This window comes from Heterodontus francisci, chromosome 17 (assembly GCF_036365525.1).
Source record: "Heterodontus francisci isolate sHetFra1 chromosome 17, sHetFra1.hap1, whole genome shotgun sequence".
NCBI lineage: Eukaryota > Metazoa > Chordata > Chondrichthyes > Heterodontiformes > Heterodontidae > Heterodontus > Heterodontus francisci.
The window spans coordinates 77,448,533-77,470,571 of NC_090387.1; the positions used below are offsets into that span (position 1 = coordinate 77,448,533).

Below are 22,039 nucleotides of genomic sequence, written 5' to 3' on the forward strand. Positions count from 1 at the left end.
AAGTACTAAGTGGCTATCTCGGCCTCCTTCTGAAGTCCCCAGCATCACAGATGGCAACCTTTAGCCAATTCGATTCACTCTGCGTGATATCAAGGATTGACCAAAGGCACTGGATACTACAAAGACTATGGGCCCTGACAACATTCCAGCAATAGTACTGAAGACCTGTGCTCCAGAACTTGCTGCGTCTCTATCCAAACTATTCCAGTACAGCTACAACACTGGTATCTACCCGGCGAAGCAGAAAATTGCCCAGGTATGTCCTGTACACAAAAAAGCAGGACAAATCCAACCCGCCCAATTACCGCCCCATCATTCTACTCTCGATCACCAGTAAAGTGATGGAAAGTGTCGTCAACAGTGCTATCAAGTGGCACTTTCTTAGCAATAACCTGCTCAGTGACACTCAGTTTGGGTTCTGCCAGGGCCACTCAGCTCCTGACCTCATTACAGCCTTGGTTCAAACATGGACGAAAGAGCTGAACTCAAGAGGTGAGGTGAGAGTGACTGCCCTTGACATCAAGGCAGCATTTGACCGAGGATGGCATCAAGGAGCCCTAGCAAAACTGGAGTCAATGGGAATCGGTGGAAAAGTCTCTGCTGGTTGGAGTCGCACCTAGCGCAAAAGAAGATGATGGTTGTGGTTGTTGGAGGTCAATCGTCTCAGCTCCAGGATATCACTGCAGGAGTTCCTCAGGGTAGTGTCCTAGGCCCAACCATCTTCAGCTGCTTCATCAATGACCTTCCTTCAATCAAAAGATCAAAAGTGGGGATGTTCGCTGATGATTGCACAATTCTCAGCACCATTCGTGACTCCTCAGATACTGAACCCTGTTTCAGTTGAAATGCAGCAAGACCTGGACAATATCCAGGCTTGGGCTGATAAGTGGCAAGTAACATTCGCGCCACACATGTCCCAGGCAATGACCATCTCCAACAACAGCGAATCTAACCATCTCCCCTTAACATTCAATGACATTACAATTGCTGAATCCCCCACTATCAACATCCTGGGGGTTACCATTGACCAGAAACTGAACTGAGTCGCCATATAAATACCATAGAGCAGGTCACAGGCTAGGAATCCTGTGGCGAGTAACTCACCTCCTGACTCCCCAAAGCATGTCCACAAGGCACAAGTCAGGAGTGTGATGGAATACTCTCCACTTGCCCGGATGAGTGCAGCTCCAACAACACTCAAGAAACTTGACAACATCCAGGACAAAGCACTCCGCTTAATTGGCACCCTATCCACAATTATTCACTCCCTTCACCACCGACGCACAGTGACAGCAGTGTGTACCATCTACAAGATGCACTGCAGCATTGCACCAAGGACAGAGAGTAAGAAGGACAACCTAGAAGTACGAGGGCAGCAGATGCATGGGAACACCACCAAGTTCCCCTCCAAGTCACACACCATCCTGACTTGGAACTATATTGCTGTTCCTTCACTGTCGCTGGGTGTAAGTCCTGGAACATCCTTTTTAACAGCACTGTGGGTATACCTACCCGACATGGACAGCAGAGGTTCAAGAAGGCAGCTCACCACCACCTTGGAGGGCAATTAGGGATGGGCAATAAATAATGGCCTAGGCAGCGACACCCACATCCCATGAATGAATAATAAAAAAAGTGGCCAGAATTGGAGGAGCACAGAGATCTTTGAGGGCTGTAGGACTGGGGAAGGTTACAGAGATAGGGAGGATCAAAGTTATGGAGGAATTTAACACAAGGATAAGAATTTGAAAGTCAAGGCATTGCCAGACCTGGAGCCAATGTAGGTCAGCGAGCACAGGAGCCATGGGTGAATGGGACTTGGTGAGAGTTAGGATACTGGCAGCAGAGACTTCAATTAACTGAAATGGAAGATGGGAGGCTGGCCAGGAGAGTCAAGTGTGGAGGTAATAAAAGCATGGAGGTAACAGAAGATTGTGACTCAAGAAGTAGTTCTCACCTGTTCAATGAAGCGATCAGAGGCTACACTGTACTTGCTCATTATGCTGCTGCTGAGGGGTTCCGAATACTCAAACTGAGGATTGTAGGTGTACTTGGACTGGAAAAACGTCTCTTTCTCTTTGTCGACATTTATTGGTCTCAGTGCCACCAAGAGGCATGGGCTTTTAACAGGAGGTGGCTCTCGTGCATTGTACTTTGCTATGTGAGGGAGAGAGGTGGCGGTCCTGATCCGGGCCCGGGAGCAATCAGAGCCCACACTGTTCACGCTGAACGAACTTTCACTCCGTCTCATCCAGCTGCAGTGCCCATTACTGACGAGGCTCGATCCAACTCCAAGCGATCTGCTGACCTTCAGGCCGTAACCGAGCGGCCTCAGGGGCTGCGATGTAGTTCTTAATGGCGCATCTGGCTGCGTGGCGGTGAGGCTGCTGTGTGGCCGAATCCCATTTTTCTCACTGCTCTTTCTTTCGGCCTCTTTCCTGAGTACTTTGGTCATGCTGGCCCTCTTGTTCTTCTGAGGCCCAGCCAAGGCCTGCGCTCCTGGATCAAGCACCATCTCCGAACCCAGGAAGAAGTATGGTGGGAAGTCGAAATTTATCCTCACGCCACTATTCTGTACAATAGAAAAAAGAAATGACATCATGTCCTCTGTGAAATTGAGGTCAACTTCAATTTTAATTTGGCACCCCACTTCCTGCCCTAGGAAACAGATTTGCCAATTTTAAATAAAAGCAAAATACTGCAAATGCTAGAAATCTGAAATAAAAACAGAAAGTGCTGGAAATACTCAGCAGGTCTGGCAGCATCTGTGGAGAGAGAAGCAGAGTTAACGTTTCAGGTCAGTGACCCTTCTTCAGAACTGGCCAATTTTAAAGGTGTCTGACACTAGGCTCGAATCCAAGGGTTAAATTCAAACATTTAAAAAGACACAAAGGCTTCCTCCGATGGCCCCTATAACCAGACATTTTAGTGCCCAATATACACCATGGTTGATTTTATGATCCATTGAAGTTAAAGCCTGGCTACCCAACCCGAAGCTGCCTAGACCAAATTACGTGTCAGGTTCGGGTCGGGTCGAAATTCCGAGTCCAACATTCGGGCTCGGATCGGGCTGGACTCTGCTTCCGGGAAGTTACGAGATCAGGCTTATCCATGACTCCCCACAACTCCAGCTGCAGGAATAGCCTGCTGCCGGAACAGATGAAGGAGGTTCGGGTCGGGTCGGACATGAAAATAAATTAAAGGGCTCAGGATCGGGTTGGCTGTGGTCGGGTTGGGCCCGGGTCAGGTTTTGATTTTATACCTGAGCCAGGCTTTAATTGAAGTCAACAGAGAATAAAACTGGGAGAGGGGGAAATAGACTTTAGCACAGCCTTCCAACACAAGGTCACCCACAACCCCCTGAGTTACTGAGCCACTCAGGCCAGATCAGTCCCTGTTTCAATTTCTGACAAGGTGTATGTAGGAACGTTACACGATGGATATCGGTGCCATTGGTTAAGAGGTTAAAAAGTGACCGTCTGGCAAGGTCAACATTAGCAATCACAATTGAACATTCTGAAAAAAGAGACAGAAAAACAGTTATATTGGCTCTTAATTGGCCTCAAATTGTGCATAACAGCAAACATTCTGTACCTGACCTCAAGATGGGTGTTTTATAGCAACTAGACTTCATAGTCTTAAAAGGACAGGTCAGATTGAACACAACTGGCCCTGGAAATCCCCAAAGGATTCATAACTTCAGCCAGAGACTAGTGCAAGCCGCTGGGAACTGAGGCAAATTACTGAAAACGGTCCTTCACACTCTTTCCCAGCAGGGCTTCACAGTGGGAGATCAGATGAGCCTCCAAACCAATTCATGGCCAGCTCTGGCTTACCAGCAGAATAATGTGCTGTGCATTAATGCTCCTGCCCTTATACGATGGGATCTTCTCCAATACTAGGAGAGATTAGCTAGTTCAAATATCAGGAGACTGACTCATTATAATATATATTGTTATGACCAGGTGAGAAAGGGGTCCAGGGTTCCCTCTCAGCCTTGACCTGGTCTTACTGTATGAGGGTTTAATTTTAAACACACCGTTTTTTTTAGCTCCCCCTTTGTGAAATCTTGTTCACTAACTTCCAATTATAAGGCAAAGAAACTAGTCAAACAGGTTTTCTTAGGTTTAAAGAAAAAAGGTTGAACTTTATTGAACTTAAACTCTAATTCGGTTAATGCCTACGGATACGCGACGCACCCACGCTAGCATGCATACACGATACACACATGCAGATAGAGACAGAAAATAGCAGAAGAAATAAAGTGGAAAAGTTTGAGGCAATATCTGAAGATGGTTTTGGTTACTGTTCTTCGAGTTTGCTGTAAATTCCTTGAAGTAGGTAGGTCTCGCTTTTTGTTGGGGCCCAGTATTATTCTTAAACCTTGTTCAATGTAGGAGACTTTTCTCTCTTGAAGTTCATGTGTCCTCAGTGGGTCGAGATGCTTGTGAGAAAGAGATGGGAGCAGACAGAAGAGGTCTTCTTACTCCAGGAGCAAACAGTTTTTCTGAGTTCAAAAACTCTGTAGCTAGTTCAAAAAACCCTGGACTAGCCAGTTAGTCATGTGACCAGCTGGTTTAACCAGTCCTGGCTTTTGTGGATTGTATTACCTTAGCAGTCTCTGGAATGTTCTTCCTTACACCTTCAATGTCTGACAATCAAAATCCATTGTGGGTTGAATGTGTCCACAAGAACTGTCTGTTAGTATGCAAATATTTTTCAACTAAGTGTCTGGCAGCCCTTGTAACAGGCCTTCTTCCTCCCAGCAACAGTTTAAAATCAATGTTCATATGAAAAAATTAATATACCTCATTCTTGGCAGGTGGGGGCCTGCATGACAATATATTTATGGGATTATCAAAAGGTAATTCTTTCACTGCTGAATGCTATTGATCTTGCTTGTTGTATTTATACAGTGTCTTTAGTGTAGCAAAACATTCCAAATCACTTCACAGGAGCATAATCAGACAAAACTTTCAAGAGAAGTATAAACGCTGGCACGGACTGGCTGGGCTGAATGGCCTGTTTCTGTGCTGTATATCCTATGTAAAAATTTGACACGAACCACATAAGGAGATATTAGGTCAGGTGACCAAAAGCTTGGTCAAAGAGGTACATTTTAAGGAGTGTCTTAAATGACGAGAGAGAGAGGCACAAACAATATGCAGCCACTAAACCAGTTAAAGGGGAGCAGAACACATGTTCCAATATCAGATATAAGGATTAAATCTGACTGCTGTCGAATTGGTCTAAATTTAAAATCTGCTTCTATTCTTGTGCATCTATGTTTGGAGGAGGGCAGGCGTTGCTGCCTTTAGTACTGCAGCATCTGTTACAATCTTTATTTCCTATCACTTCTTGGCATTCTCGCTACTGAGCCGCTGTGGCTTTGATACAAAAGCAATCAGAGGTCTGAGGGCCAGGTGAAACAGTCTGGGAATCCCTGGTTTGGCCTCCTGTCAATTCAGTGAGGAAGCAATGAAGGACTACGTCCATTGAAGTATGAACCAAACACCTGGTGCTAAAATGACTGAAAATAGATTAAACAAAAAGGTGATGGGATCACATCAGCCCCATCAGCTTCAACAGAAAAACATCGCGCAGGGTGTAAACAACAAGGACCGCCCATACAATACATCAGTTTTCCATTCTGTGTGTTAGGTTACAATTACCCGCTTTGGCTTTGCTATTCCCATTACTGCATGTTTTATTTCATAGAATCTTAGAAGGGTACAGCACAGAAGGCAGCCATTCAGCCCATCATGTCTATCCCCGCTCTTTGAAAAAGCTATCCCATTCGTCCCACTACCCTGCTCCTTCCCCATAGCCGTGTAAATATGCACCATTCAAGTATTTATCCAATTCCCTTTTAAAATTTTCTTCCACCACTCTTTCAGGCCGAGCATTCCAGATCATAGCTCCCTTCTTTTCCTTAATTGCTTCCCTGTGTCCCCCATGATTCTTTCACCAATTCCCTTAAATCTGTGTCCTCTGGTCCCGATCTTCCTGCCACTGGAAACTGTTTCTCCTTATTTACTTTATCAAAACACTTCATGATTTTGAACACATCTAGCAAATCTCCCCTTAATCTTCTCTGCTCGAAAGAGAACAACCCCAGCTTCTCCAGTATCTCCACAGTATTGAAGTACCTCATCCTGGTACCATTCCAGTAAAATTCCTCTGCTCCCTCTCCTTATATCTTTCCTGAAGTCTTGAGCCCAGAACGTTATCCTCATTAAGGGCCTTCTGTTGCTCATTTACTGTTTTACCTGCTAATTTTCGATTCCAATCCAGCTGGGCCAAATCCCTTTCCAACTCCGTGAAATTAGCCTTCTTCCAGTTGTATATTTCCACATTTGATTTTCCTTGTCCTTTCCCATAACTACTTTAAACCTAATGATATTGTAATCACTGTTTCCAAAATGCTCCCCCACTGAAACATGCTCGACTTGCCCCACTTCATTCCCCAGAACGAGATCTAGCACTCATTCCTTCCTCATTGGGCTTGACACATCCTGATCACGAAAGTTTTCTTGTACACATTTCGGGAATTCCTCGCCCTCTTTGCCCATTATACTGCGATTTCCCCAGTCTATGTTAAAATTATCCTAAGTCCCCCATTACAAATGTCCCCAAACACTGCCATCACCATCCCAGGGTATGTCCTGTCTCACCAGAGGACAGACCCAGCAGAGGTGGCGGCACAGTGGTATACAGTAGGGAGGGAGTTGCCCTGGGAGTCCTCAACATTGACTCCAGACCCCATGAAGTCTCATGGCATCAGGTCAAACATGGGCAAGGAAATCTCCTGCTGATTATTATCGACCGCCCTCCCTCAGCTGATGAATCAGTACTCCATCATGTTGAACAACACTTGGAGGAAGCACTGAAGGTTGCAAGGGTGCAGAATGTACTCTTGGTGGGGGATTTCAAAGTCCATCATCAACAGTGGCTCAGGAGCACCACTAGTACTGAGCTGGCCGAGTCCTAAAGGACATAGCTGCTATACTGGGTCTGTGGCAGGTGGTGAGAGAACCAACAAGAGAAAAAAACATACTTGACCTTGTCCTCACCAATCTGCCTGCCACAGATGCATCTGTCCATGACAGTATTGGTAGGAGTGACCACCTCACAGTCCTTGTAGAGACAAAGTCCCGCCTTCACATTGAGGATACCCTCCATCGTGTTGTGTGGCACTACCACCGTGCTAAATGGGATAGAACATAGAACAGTACAGCACAGTATAGGCCCTTCGGCCCACGATGTTGTGCCGAACCTTTAACCTACTCTAAGATCAAACTAACTTCCTACCCTTCATTCTACTATCATCCATGTACCTATCCAAGAGTCGCTTAAATGCCCCTAATGTATCTGCTTCTACTACTACCGCTGGCAGCGCATTCCACGCACCCACCACTCCTGTGTAAAGAACCTACCTCTGACATCTCCCCGAAACCTTCCTCCAATCACCTTAAAATTATGACCCCTGGTGATAGCCCTTTCCACCCTGGGAAAAAGTCTCTGGCTGTCCACTCAATCTATGCTTCTCATCATCTTGTACCCCTCTATCAAGTCACCTCTCATCCTTCTTCGCTCCAATGAGAAAAGCCCCAGCTCCCTCAATCTTTCTTCGTAGGACATGCCCTCCAGTCCAGGCAGCATCCTGGTAAATCTCCCCTGCACCCTCTCTAAAGCTTCCACATCCTTCCTATAATGAGGCTACCAGAACTGAACACAATATTCCAAGTGTGGTCAAACCAGGGCCTTATAGAGCTGCAGCATAACCTCGCGGCTCTTAAACTCAATCCCCCTGTTAATGAAAGCCAACACACCATACGCCTTCTTAACAACCCTATCAACTTGGGTGGCAACTTTGAGTGATCTATGGACACGGACCCCAAGATCCCTCTGTTCCTCCACACTACCAAGAATCCTGTCTTTAAGCCTGTATTCCGCATTCAAATTCGACCTTCCAAAATGAATCACTTCACACTTTTCCAGGTTGAACTCCATCTGCCACTTCTCAGCCCAGCTCTGCATCCTGTCAATGTCCCGTTGCAACCTACAACAGCCTTCCACACTATCCACAACTCCAGCAACCTTTGTGTCATTGGCAAACTTGCTAACCCAGCCTTCCACTTCCTCATCCAAGTCATTTATAAAAATCACAAAGAGCAGAGGTCCCAGAACAGATCCCTGCGGAACACCACTGGTCACCGAGCTCCAGGCTGAATACTTCCCATCTACTACCACCCTCTGTCTTCTATGGGCCAGCCAATTCTGTATCCAGACAGCCAGCTTTCCCTGTATCCCATGCCTCCTTACTTTCTGAATGAGCCTACCACGGGGAACCTTATCAAACGCCTTGCTAAAATCTATATACACCACATCCACTGCTCTTCCTTCATCAACGTGTTTTGTCACATCTTCAAAGAATTCAATAATTCTTTGACCTGCCCCTCACAAAGCCATGCTGACTGTCTCTAATCAAACTATGCTTTTCCAAATAATCATAAATCCTGATCTCAGAATCCTCTCCAATAATTTGCCCACTACCGACGTAAGACTGGCTGGTCTATAATTCCCAGGGTTATCCCTATTCCCTTTCTTGAAGAAGGGAACAACATTTGCCACCCTCCAATCATCCGGCACTACTCCAGTGGACAGTGAAGACGCAAAGATCATCGCCAAAGGCGCAGCAATCTCTTCCCTCGCTTCCCGTAATATCCTTGGGTATATCCCGTCTGGCCCCAGGGACTTATCTGTCCTCATATCATTCAAAATTTCCAGCACATCCTCCCTCTTAACCTCAACCTGTTCGAGTATATCAGCCTGTTCCACGCTGTCCTCACAAACGACCAGGTCCCTCTCACGAGTGAATACTGAAGCAAAGTATTCATTTAGGACCTCCCCTACCTCCTCCGACTCCAGGCACAAGTTCCCTCCACTATCCCTGATCGGCCCTATCCTCACTCTGGCCATCCTCTTGTTCCTCACATAAGTGTAGAACGCCTTGGGATTTTCCTTAATCCTACCCGCCAAGACTTTTTCATGTCCCCTTCTAGCTCTCCTAAGTCCATTCTTCAGTTCCTTCCTGGCTACCTTGTAACCCTCTAGAGCCTTGTCTGATCCTTGCTTCCTCAACCTTAAGTAAGCTTCCTTCTTCCTCTTGACTAGATAGATTTCGAACAGATCTAGCAATGTAAAACTGGGCATACATGAGGCACTGTGGGCCATCAGCAGCAGCAAAATTGTACTCAATCACAATCATGGCCCAGCATATCCCCCACTCTAGCATTACCATCAAGCCAGGAGACCAACACTGGTTCCATGCAGGAGCGCATGTCAGGAGCAGCACCAGGCATACCTCAAAATGAAGTGTCAACCTAGTGAAGCTACAACCCAGGACTACTTGCGTGCCAAACTGCGTAAGCGGCATGCGACAATGGAGCTAAGAGATCCCATAAGCAAAGGATCAGATCAAAGCTCTGCAGTCCTGCCACATCCAGCCAGGAACGGTGGTGAACAATTAAAAACTAAAAGGAGGAGGTGGCTCCACAAATATCCCCATCTTCAATGATGGGGAAGCCCAGCACATCATTGCAAAAGATAAGGCTGAAGCATTTGCAACAATCTTCAGCCAGAAGTGCCGAGTTGATGATCCATCTCAGCCTCCTCCTGAAGTCCCCAGCATCACAGATGCCAGACTTCAGTCAATTCGATTCACTCCGCGTGATATGAAGAAACAACTGAAGGCACTGGATACTGCAAAAGCTATGGGTCCTGACAACATTCCGGCAATATTACTGAAGACCTGTGCTCCAGAACTTGCCGTGCCCCTAGCCAAGCTATTCCAGTACAGCTACAACACTGGCATTGTGGAAAATTGCCCAGGTATGTACCGCACACAAAAACAGGACAAGTCCAACCTGGCCAATTACCACCCCATCAGTCTGTCAATTATCAGTAAAGTGATGGAAGGTGTCATCAACAGTGCTATCAAGTGGCACTTGCTTAGCAATAACCTGCTCACTGGCATTCAGTTTGGGTTCCGCCAGGGCCACTCAGCTCCTGACCTTCTTACAGCCTTGGTTCAAACATGAACAAAAGAGCTGAACTCAAGATATGAGGTAAGAGTGACTGCCCTTGACATCAAGGTAGCATTTGACCGAGTACGGCATCAAGGAGCCCTAGCAAAACTGGAGTCAATGGGAATCAAGGGAAAACTCTCCGCTGATTGGAGTCATACCTAGCGCAAAGGAAGATGGTCGTGATTGTTGGAGGTCAATCAGCTGAGCTCCAGGACATTACTGCAGGGGTTCCTCAGGGTAGTGTCCTATGCCCAACCACCTTCAACTGCTTCATCAATGACGTTCCTTCAATCATAAGGCTGGAAGTGGAAATGTTTGCAGATGATTGCACAATGTTCAGCACCATTTGCGACTCCTCAGATACCGAAGCAGTCTGTGTGGAAATGCAGCAAGACCTGGACAATATCGAGGCTCAGGCTGATAAGTGGCAACATTCACGCCACACAAGTGCCAGGCAATGACCATCTCCAACAAGAGAGAATCTAACCATCTCCCCTTGACATTCAATGGCATTACGATCGCTGAATCCTCCACTATCAACATCCTAGGGACTACCATTGACCAGAAGCTGAACTGGAGTAGCCATATAAATACCGTGGCTACAACAGCAGGTCAGACGCTAGGAATCCTGTGGCGAGTAACTCACCTTCTGACTCCCCAAAACCTGTCCACCATCTACAAGGCACAAGTCAGGAGTGTGATGGAATACTCTCCACTTGCCTGGATGGGTGCAGCACCAACAACACTCAAGAAGCTCGACACAATCCAGGACAAAGCAGCCCGCTTGATTGGCACCCCATCTACAATCATTCACTCCCTTTACCACCAATGCACAGTGACAGCAGTGTGTACCATCTACAAGATGCACTGCAGCAAAGTACTAAGGTTCCTTAGACAGCACCTTCCAAACCTGCGACCTCTACCACCTAGAAGGAAAAGGGCAGCAAATGCATGGGAACAGCACTACTTGAAAGTTCCCCTCCAAGCCACACATCATCCTGACTTGGAACCATATCGCCGTTCCTTCACTGTCGCTGGGTCAAAATCCTGGAACTTTCTTCCGAACAGCACTGTTGTTGCACCTACACCCCAAGAATTGCAGCGGTTCAAGAAGACAGCTCACCACCACCTTTTCAAGAGCAATTAGGGATGGGCAATAAATGCTGGCCTGGCCAGCAACACCCACATTCCATGAATGAATAAAAAAAAAATACTGTACAGTTTTTGTTGCACTTTGCTCCTGTATCTCCTTCCCACTATTTGGTGACCTATTGTATAGACCCAGCAGCCTAACAGCTCCTAAATGTTCTTTAATTCTAATCATATAGATTCTTTGAACCCTTAAACCCCAAACAATGGGATGATGGCCGGGGGGGGGGGGGGGGGGGGGGGGGAGTGTAAAATGGAGCGGATGGCTCGTGGAGGCCTTTCCGTTCCGCTCCCACCTCCGCCGCCACTTTACGCAGGGTGGCGGCGGCGATAAACGGCTCACCCACCCAAGGCCAATCAAGGCCCTTAGGTGGCCAATTAACTAGGGATTTTACCCTAGGCTGGCGAGCGGCCCAGGCCCAAAGAAAGCTGCCTGTTAAAAGTAGGCAGCTTTCTAACGGCCTGGGGGCGTGGAGGGGGGGAGCCCTCCTGGTCTGGCAACCTGTGCCCGACGGAGGGCTGTCCCTGATACCCCAAACACCCCCAATGCCCAACAACGCCCCAGACCCCCCCCAATTGACTACCCTTGCCTCGCCAGGGCCCAACCGCTTGCCGTCCTCGAGGCCCCAAAAACCTACCCAGTCTCCAGGGCTCCCCGACATCTTCCATCTTCAGCTGGGTTGCAGTCCCAGCAGTAACCACCGCTTCTGGTGGCGCTGCTGGGACCGAGAGCTGATGGCCCACTGATTGGCTGGCAGTTCCATTAGGCGGGACTTCCTGCCTCAATGAGGTCTGGATCCCCAGGCCAGATGGAGGCGAGTTCGCTACTGACTTTTCAGTCGGTGGATGGCTCCTGTCCGCTGAGGGTAAAATCCCGGCCAGTATCTTTGTTGAATACTGTTAACTCCTATCCCTGGTTTTTTCCTTCCTTATCTTTCCTGAATAGATTGTAGCCAGGACAATATATAAAGTGCCCATTCCTCCCCATGTTTGAGCCAGAGGTTTCCCCCAAAAGAACTGAGCAGACCTTTTGTGGTAGCCTGAGGTCTGAAGCATGTTTGTAATGTTGAACTGATTGCCTGGTCTGTCTCTTTAAGACTACTTGAGCACTCCCTATAAGTGACCTAAACAGCAAACTCTAGGCAATGGAAATTGCTTGTAAAATGCACAAGGTTAGCTGTAATGTAACTGTAACTGTTTCTAACATTCAGACTATAGGCCATCTGGGGATGGTGAAGTGGAGTGCAGCAGTGGAGATTCTAAATTATGGCAATGCTGTGATGGTGGCATTGGACTGTGATGCTTTGATCTGAGAGTATTGGGGGTCGATGGGGGCAGGAATATATGGGGTATGGTAGTACTGTCTGGTTGTGAGGGTCCAGGATGATTAAGAGAGATGTGGGATCTAGCAACTCTCAGATGGGGGTACAAGGTTTGATAAAATGGAAAGGAATGGAGTCCTGGAGTGTAGGAATGGTTTAGAGTTTTTTTGTTGGAGACAGGACATGGAAAGGTCTGGCTGTATGGTGTCGAATGAGGTGAGGTGCCGAAACTTCAAAATGTGGTTGAAGCGAGAAGTGGGGAACAATACTTGGATTCCCTGGAGGAGGGAAGAGTGCAACAGCCATTAAGGGCTCAAGCCTTTGGGTACAGGAGGAGGGGTCCTACAGACTGGGAGTACTTGGGAGTTGTGATGGGGAGGCTGATTCAGGTGGCAGCGGGGATTCCCACATAGAGTAAGAAACACATCTAGGGAGTCCAAGCCTAACAGTCAGGGGAGGTGCTGGCATACTGGTAGTGTCACTAGACTAGTAACCCAGAGCTCTGGGGACATGGGTTCAAATCCCACCACAGCAGATGGTGGAATTTGAATTCAATTAATAAAAAAAATCTGGAATTAAAAAGTTAGTCTGGTGATGATCATGTAACCATTGTCAACTGTTGTAAAAACCAACCTTAGAGAAGGAAATCTGCCATCCTTACCTGGTCTGGCCGACATGTGACTCCAATGTTGTTGACTCTGAAATGGCATAGCAAGCCATTCAGTTCAAGCACAATAAGGGGTGGGCAACAAATGCTGGCATAACCAGTGATGCCCACATTCCATGAATAAAAAACAGTTTATTTGCTGTGAGTGGGAACAAGCTTTAAGTTCTTTCTTTGCGCTCTCTTTAAAAATATAAATAACATTTAATATTTTAAAAAACATTTAAGAAATTTGAAACCTGTTCCTGCTCACAGTAGGACCAAGAGACTGAAATAAGAGTCAGCCTCAGGTGTGGTGGCAATGGATGACTCCACCACAGTGCCCCCTACCTTGGAGACACAAGTTAGAAAGACTCATATATGCCATTTAGGATGACTCATATACAGCAAGATGGTGCCAACTATCTTGGAGACACAAATTAGAAGGACTTGTATATACTGTAGTACCACAGTGGCACCTATCTTGGAACTGTGAGCTAGAAGGACTGTAAAATAGTATGTAAAGTAAGTAATTAAGTTCTAGCGTGACAAGAGCACGATGGAAATAGGCACAAAGGCATAGCCAAGAATTTTAATATATTGACAGATATATGTTGCTCACAGTGAACTGTATGACAGCCTATTTAATAAAGACCGTGTATTGCGCAATTGTTGTGCTAAGATGAAACTGTGTGCCTTTAAGGCCACTAAGACCAATTGCTGTTAAGAAAACACTGCGTGAGCTGAGAGTTTACATTGTTCTTCAAGTTGCATACTGGGTATGAGAAGAATTTCCTTTCATCTACAGTGTAGTCAACATGGGGAACAAACTCTTAGTAAAAGCAGTGAATTAGTTCCTTCCAAAAGAAAACCAATTCTGGACTAGGATTGTGATTGGGGGTTACAGAGATAACACCCTGAGGAAATAATAGAACACAAAGCTTCTGGGATCATTGGTAGAAAGGAACTGGCCGAGTGTGATCAACAGGGGCAGAAAAATGATCAGACACTGAATAGATATTTTTGATGTGGAAAGCTGGTGATGGTTGGTACTCACATCGCCACCACTCTGCCCCCCAAATAAGTAGAAGTTTCTGCCATTGGGCTGGATCTTGCTGGAAAAATAACGGTGTGTTAAAAACACACGCTATTATTAATGCATGAGAAACTTTAATTCTGTACGCTGCAAGATACTCTGCTCCAGCAAGAACCAGCCCAATGTTGTTTTTTAATTTCCTTTTAAATGTTCCCTTTCTTCTGGTATGGTTGCTCAGCTGATCCATCTGATAGTCACAGTCTTGCTGTCGTCATTGATAAAGTTGAAGCTGGGCAACTTTGCTTGGAGCTGCTAACATGCATAATTTTCTGCTTTTCCAGTGCCTCATGATCATCTCAAACACAAGATGTCCATTTTTAACCTTCATAAGAAAAGTTCTGTTATCTCTTTGGTTCCATTATATTCATGTTTCCGCTGTTCTGATGAGTTCCACACACCCTTGATCTATACAGAAAGTCTCTATTTCTAATAGTCACAGTACACGTTGCCCCAGGCCTCACATTACTCTAATATACATCAAAATCTGTGGTTCTCTGATTTATTTCTACATTTATTTTCACCATTTAAAAAAAAGTGTTTGCCTGCCTAACCGAGGTGTTTGCAACTGGAAGTCTTTCTTGCTTTTGGCACCTTCCCTTATAAACGCCATCAGCACTGTAGATAATAAGGTCATAATAAACAGCCAATATTATTCAGGGGAGTCGGTGAGTGGGGGAGGGGATAAAGGGCAACTCCACCTATTCCAAATATCCACGTTAAGAATCAAAACAGCTGTGGTTTGCGAGGAGATCACTCGCCCACTTTGTCAAGTTGGAGAAAGGGGCATGGAGCCAGGGTCAGGGCAACAGCTAGTTGAGATGGGAATAAATATTGATTATTAAAAAAACAGGGTTTTTTAAATTAATGGTTCCACTTGAACACTATTATTAGACACAATATGTATAGAATTTCCTGCTATTTCACTGGTCATCTGCCAGGAGTGCATATATTAGTTGAGAAGAAAATAGTAACCCCACCCCTCCCAATTTGTATGTAGTGTCTCTGGCAATACATAGTTGAAGGATATTTTTAAATTATAATCAGTTCAACCTGCTCCAAAAAGTCACTTTGTCGTTGTGATGGCATTCCTTGTTACAGGGACCAATGAATAGTGGCTTCCAAGGGCTAATAGCAGATACGTTGTACCCAAGAATCAATCATCACAGTGGAAACCAATGAGCACCAGTTCCTAGGGAAACAGTTATGTTTAATAAGTGCCAATGAGTGTTTAATGTATAAGAAGAAGCCTTCTGAAGCCTTTTCCACTCCTGACCTGCCTTTACTACAATTAGTCAGTGCGTTGTCAGTCAAATACAAATAATCACATGATCCAACCAATAACAATGATGGAAAGAGTTATGAATAAAATCTGAGCACTATTAGCCAATGAGACTGGTCAAATGACACAACCAATTTTATATTATAGATCTATAATCAAGCACAGTTTGGTGGTGCACTCCATTTAAGCTCCAACAGGTTACACCCCAGTGATCTGATGTTGATTGATGCCCACAATCACCCAGTAGTGAGTTACTGTTCTTAAAAGTGTCACAATGGAAAGGTACCATATATAAACAAACCTTCCCCAATGACAAAAAGAAACGCATTGGAGATTGAGTTAGAGTCACTACCCATTGACCCCTTCATTCCTGGTTTCAGAGCAGGGTCAAGGAGCTGGTTAATTACCTTTCATCCACAATACTAACTGGCCATTCGGAGGGGGAAATGTTACTTGCCTCTTATTAGCTCAAGCCTGGATGTTGCCCAGGTCTTGATGCATGTAAGTATGGACTGCTTGATAGTCTGAGAAATTGTGAATGGAACTGACCATTGTAAGTGAACATCACCACTTTTAACCTTATGACAAAGTAGCTGAAGATGGGCCTGAAGCAGTTAGGTCTAGGACACTGCCCCGAGGAATTCCTGCAGCAATGTTCTGGGGCCTCCAACAATCACAACCATCTTCCTTTGTGTTAGGTATGACTCTAACCATTGGAGAGTTTTCCACTTGATCCTCATTGACTTCAAATTTACTCAGTCAAATGGTGCTTTGATGTCAAGGGCAGTCACTCTCACCTCACCTTTAGAATTCAGCTCTTTAGTCCATGTTTGGACCAAGGCTGTAATGAAGTGTGCAGCCAAGTGGTTCTGGCCAAATCCTAGCTGAGTGTGCTGAACAGGTTGATGCTGAGTAAGTGCTGCTTGATAGCATTGGCGAAGACACCTTCCATCACATTGCTGATGATTGAGAGTAGACTGATGGGGCAATAATTGGCTGGATTGGATTTGTCCTGCCTTTTGCTGCCAGGACATATTTGAGCTGTTGGGTAGATGTCAGTGTTGTAGCTGTACTGGAATAGCTTGTCTAGAAGCACAGCTGGTTCTGGAGTACAAGTCTTCATCATTACAGCCAGGTTGTTGTCAGGGCCTATAATCTTTACTGTATCCAATGCACTCAGCATTTTCTTGATATCACATGGACGGTGTCAAGTTGGCTGAAGGCTGGCATCTGTGATGGTGTAAACCTCAGGTTGGAGAATGAACTGGATCATCCACTCTGTACTTCTGGCTGAAGATGGTTACGAAAGTTTCAGCCTCGTCTTTTGCACTCACACATGCTGACTCCGCCATCATTGAGGTTGAGGATATTCATGGTACCTCCTCCTCCTGCTAGTTTTTTTTTAATTGTCCATCACCATTCTCAAGGGGATGTGGCAGAACTGTAGAGCTTGCTTCTGATCAATTGGTCATGGGATCACTTAGCTCAGTCTATAGCTGCTGCTTCCACTGTTTGGCATGCACGTAGTCCTGTGTTGTAGCTTCACCAGGTTGGCATCTCATCTTGGGTATGTCTGATGCTGCTCCTGGCATGTTCTTCTACATGTCTAATTGAGCCAGAGTTGGTCACTTGTCTTAATTGTAATGGTAGAGTGAGGGATATGCTGGGCCATGAAGTTACAGATTGTAGTGGAATACAATTCTGCTGCTGCTGATGGCCCACAACACCTTATGGATGCCCAGTTTTGAACTGCTAAATCTGTTCTGAATCTATCCCATTTAGCACAGTGGCAATGCCACACAGTATGTTGGAGGGTGCCCTCGGTATGAAGATTGCACTTCCTTCCCCACAAGGACACTGCAACAAGTATATTGGTGAGGATGAAGTTAAGTAGGTTTTTCCCCTTGTGTTGGTTCTCACCAACAGCTGTCAGTAGTGGTGCTACTGTGCAACTCTTGGTGAAGGACATTGAGAGTACATTCTTTGCCCTTGCTACCCTCAGTACTTCTTCCAAGTGGTATTCAACATGGAGGAATACTGATTCATCAACTGAGGGAGTGTGGTAGGTGGTAATCAGCACAAGGTTTTCTTGTCACTGTTTGACATGATGCCATGAAACTTTATGGTGTCCTCACTCAATATTGAGGACTGTCAGGGCCACTCCCTGCTCACTGTGTTCTTCTGTGCTACCACCTCTGGTGGGTCGATCCTGCCAGTGGGACAGGACATGCCTAGGGATGGTGATGGAGGAGTCTGGGAATTGGCTGATAATTATACTCACAGAATCATACCTATATCAGTCTGTGGGACAGCTGTCCCAGTTTTGGCACAAGTCCTCAGATGTTAGTGAGGAGGACTTTGTCGGATCGACTTGCCTGGTCGTGTCTTTGCAATGTCCAAATTCGATAGCTAGATCGAAGCCGTGTGCCCCTCCATTATCCTTACTGTACTTTTGTGTAGCAGTTTGATACAACTGAATGGCTTGCTAGGCCATTTCAGACAATAGTTAAGAATCAACCATATTACTGTGAGTCTGAACTTATAGGCCAGACAGGATAAGGACAGCAGGATTCCTTCCCTAAAGGGAATGAACCATTTGGGTTTTTGTGACAATCCAATAATTTCATACTCACCATTACTGATATTAGCTTTTTAATTCCAGATTTATTTAATTAACTAAATTCACAATTCATAAACTGCCATGTTGGGATTTGAACTCACATCTCCGGATTATTGTCCAGGTCTCTGGCCTATTTATCTAGTAACATAACCACTATGCTAACTCCCTGTCCTCATCCCCCCCTCAGGTAAAGCCTCTCACATCTATTCAGGCAGTATATACAGCAGACACTGCCAGACTGTGGTGCTACCATCATGTTGTGGAACTGTCGGACTATATGCAGCGCCATCTCTAATCCTTGAAACCTTTTTTGCTTCTTTCCAGTTTTATATTTAGCATTCTCCCCGTTTACACCTGATCTTCTGACCCATGCTGCAATTTGTTTCCATTTATTCATGGCTGAGCCCAGACAATGGCTACCAGCAGGTTATTCAAACACTAGGGCTGAGACCAATTTCTCCACACCTGTACACCTGTACTTTCCAGAACAAGTGACTGGACCATAATTAAGAATGGGAAACCTACCTGACTTTTGCCCTCAGGAGAGCTGAGGCCACTTGTAATGCCCAAAGTACTTCCCTTACCTGAGATCAGCTAACTCAGTACAAACCAGGGATTGAATCTGGGACATTCCTCTCACCTATAAGGCTCTATAGCACCATGCATTTACCCACTAAGCCATCACTTACCGCACATCATCACACACCCCACCGTCCCCAATATAAAAAAAAATTCTTACAGTGTTAAACAGATTACACCACAATTCCAAAGAGCAGCTTCATAGAGAGAACTGTAATACTCTCTTAGATTGTTAAGTGATTTTATTTTAAATGGAATCAAAAAAACAATTTAGTATTGGAAGAGAAATACCACTGAAAGTACTTGCATTTATATAGCACATTTCTTAGCCTCAGGATATCCCAAAGTGCTTTACAGCCAATGAAGTGCTTTTGAAGTATAGCAATTTTTAAAATGTAAGAAACACACCATCCAATTTGAATACAGTAAGATCCAATGAACAGGAATCTGTTTTAGGTATTGATCGAGGGAAAAATATTGGTCGGGACAGCAGGAGAACTTCCCTGCACTTCTTCCAATAGTGCCATAGTATCTTTTGCAGCTACCCAAGAAGGCAGACAGAGCTTGGGTTAAACATCTCATCCAAAAAACAGTAACTCTTACAGTGCAGCACTCCCTCAGTACTGCAATAGAGTCAAGTTTATGGAGTGGGACTTGACTGAACAACCTTCTGATTTAGGGAGTGAGAGATCTACCACTGAGCCATAGTTGACACTTATGGAATCTGTATTTTTTTTACTTGGTTAATGTAGAATGGTATTCCCATATAACTTGGTACATTATTTGGTCTTAAAACACGCAAGTGTTACACCATATCTTTGCTTTTCTTTTAAAAATACATGCAGTCTCTTCTATATTCTACTTAATACAATTCCCTTGGAGGCTGCAGTCAGAGTGCTACAATTGGTCTTCATGCCACATACCAGGGTGGGGAATATCAGTCAAAATTCTTGCTCCTGATTGCTGTTCCATCACCACTGTGTAGATGCTGGGGGAAGGATAGTATATGATGTCTCCCATTGTGAAGTAGCCTACTGATTGTCTGGACTCATCTAATACTTATTTTCGTGTTCTGCTCTGACACCACTTTATTTAAGAGTCTCCAAACCAAAGTAGTAGGAAGGAACTTAAGCAAGGAGTCAGGAGGGCTAAAAGGGGTCATGAAAAGTCATTGGCAAACAGGATTAAGGAAAATCCCAATGCTTTATATACGTATATAAAGAGCAACAGGGTAACCAAGGAAATGGTTCACCCACTCAAAGACAGAGAACCGAATCTATGTGTGGAGCCAGAGGAAATGGGCGAGGTACTAAATGAGTACTTTGCATCAGTATTCACCAAAGAGAAGGACTTGGTGGATGATGAGCCTAGATAGTCTCAGTCATCTCATTATCAAAAAGGAGGAGGTTGGTGTTGGGTGTCCTGCAAAGCATTAAAGAAGATAAGTCCCCAGGGCCTGATGGGATCTACCCCAGAATACTGAGGAAGGCAAGGGAAGAAATTGCTGCGGCCTTGACAGAAATCTTTGCATCCTCATTGGCTACAGGTGAGGTCCCAGAGGACTGGAGAATAGCCAATGTTGTTCCTTTGTTTAAGAAGGGTAGCAAGGATAATCCAGGAAATTATAGGCTGGTGAGCCTTACGTCAGTGGTAGGGAAGTTATTAGAGAGTATTCTTCGGGACAGGATTTACTCCCATTTGGAAACAAACAAACTTATTAGCGAGAGGCAGCATGGTTTTGTGAAGGAGAGGTCGTGTCTCACTAATTTGATTGAGTTTTTTGAGGAAGTGACAAAGATGATTGATGAAGGAAGGCATTGGATGTTGTCTATATGGACTTCAGTAAAGCCTTTGACAAGGTCCCTCATGGCAGACTGGGACAAAAGGTGAAGTCACACGGGATCAGAGGTGAGCTGGAAAGATGGATACAGAACTGGTTCAGTCATAGAAGACAGAGGGTAGCAGTGGAAGGGTGCTTTTCTGAATGGAGGGATGTGACTAGTGGTGTTCCGCAGGGATCAGTGCTGGGACCTTTGCTCTTTGTAGTATATATAAATGATTTGGAACAAAATGTAGCTGGTCTGATTAGTAAGTTCGCGGATGACACAAAGGTTGGTGGATACAGCAGGATATAGATCGGTTGGAGACATGGGCGGAGAAATGGCAGATGGAGTTTAATCCGGACAAATGCGAGGTAATGCATTTTGGAAGGTCTAATGCAGGTGGGAAGTATACAGTAAATGGCAGAACCCTTAGGAGTATTGACAGGCAGAGAGATCTGGGCATACAGGTCCACAGGTCACTGAAAGTGGCAACGCAGGTGGATAAGGTAGTCAAGAAGGCATACGGCATGCTTGCCTTCATCGGTCGGGGCATAGAGTATAAAAATTGGCAAGTCAAGCTGCAGATGTACAGAACCTTAGTTAGGTCACACTTAGAATATTGCGTGCAATTCTGGTCGCCACACTACCAGAAGGACGTGGAGGCTTTGGAGAGGGTACAAAAGAGGTTTACCAGGATGTTGCCTGGTCTGGAGGGCATTAGCTATGAGGAGAGGTTGGATAAACTCGGATTGTTTTCACTGGAACGACGGAGGTGGAGGGGCGACATGATAGAGGTTTACAAAGTTATGAGCGGCATGGACAGAGTGGATAGTCAGAAGCTTTTTCCCAGGGTGGAAGAGTCAGTTACTAGGGGACATAGGTTTAAGGTGCGAGGGGCAAAGTTTAGAGGGGTTTGCGAGGCAAGTTCTTTACACAGAGGGTGGCGAGTGCCTGGAACTTGCTGCCGGGGGAGGTGGTGGAAGCAGGTACGATAGCGACGTTTAAGAGGCATCTTGATAAATACATGAATAGGATGGGAATAGAGGGATACGGTCCTCGGAAGTGCAGAAGGTTTTAGTTTAGGCAGGTATCAAGATTGCGCAGGCTTGGAGGGCCAAATGGCCTTTTCCTGTGCTGTACTGTTCTTTGTTCTTTTGTTCAAACTTTGAGAATTCCATGAGGGTAGACTTTCTGTTTTCACGCTCTATCCCATTGGGACAGGCCCCACCTAACAAAGTCAAGATAGGTTAGGCATAGGTGGCAAAGCCAACACTTTAGGACTCCCAAGTATGCATTGGTGTGCTGCTGGAATGCAACAGCTGTGCTTACCACCACAATGCACTGAAATACTGATCACCCCTCACACAAAAGGGGTATTTAGGATGCTGGACAGTGCTGTGGGAGGAGGGAAGTGGGTAGGTGTTGCATCCCATGCCA

The 22,039-nt window shown here is 45.5% G+C and overlaps 1 protein-coding gene across 2 annotated transcripts in view; it reads right to left on the minus strand.

Moving 5' to 3' along the window:
* The window catches only part of LOC137379083 (microtubule-associated tyrosine carboxypeptidase-like), a 55,172-nt gene that overhangs the window by 31,018 nt on the left and 2,115 nt on the right, over positions 1 to 22,039 (minus strand). The window contains exon 2 of one of the 2 annotated variants that reach the window (XM_068049728.1): positions 1,958 to 2,572. The exons of the other annotated variant lie outside the window; for it this stretch is intronic. Coding sequence (XP_067905829.1) covers positions 1,958 to 2,515 — 558 coding nt within the window. The 5' untranslated portion in view covers positions 2,516 to 2,572. The remainder of the gene's footprint in view (positions 1 to 1,957; positions 2,573 to 22,039) is intronic. 2 annotated transcript variants of the gene reach the window in all.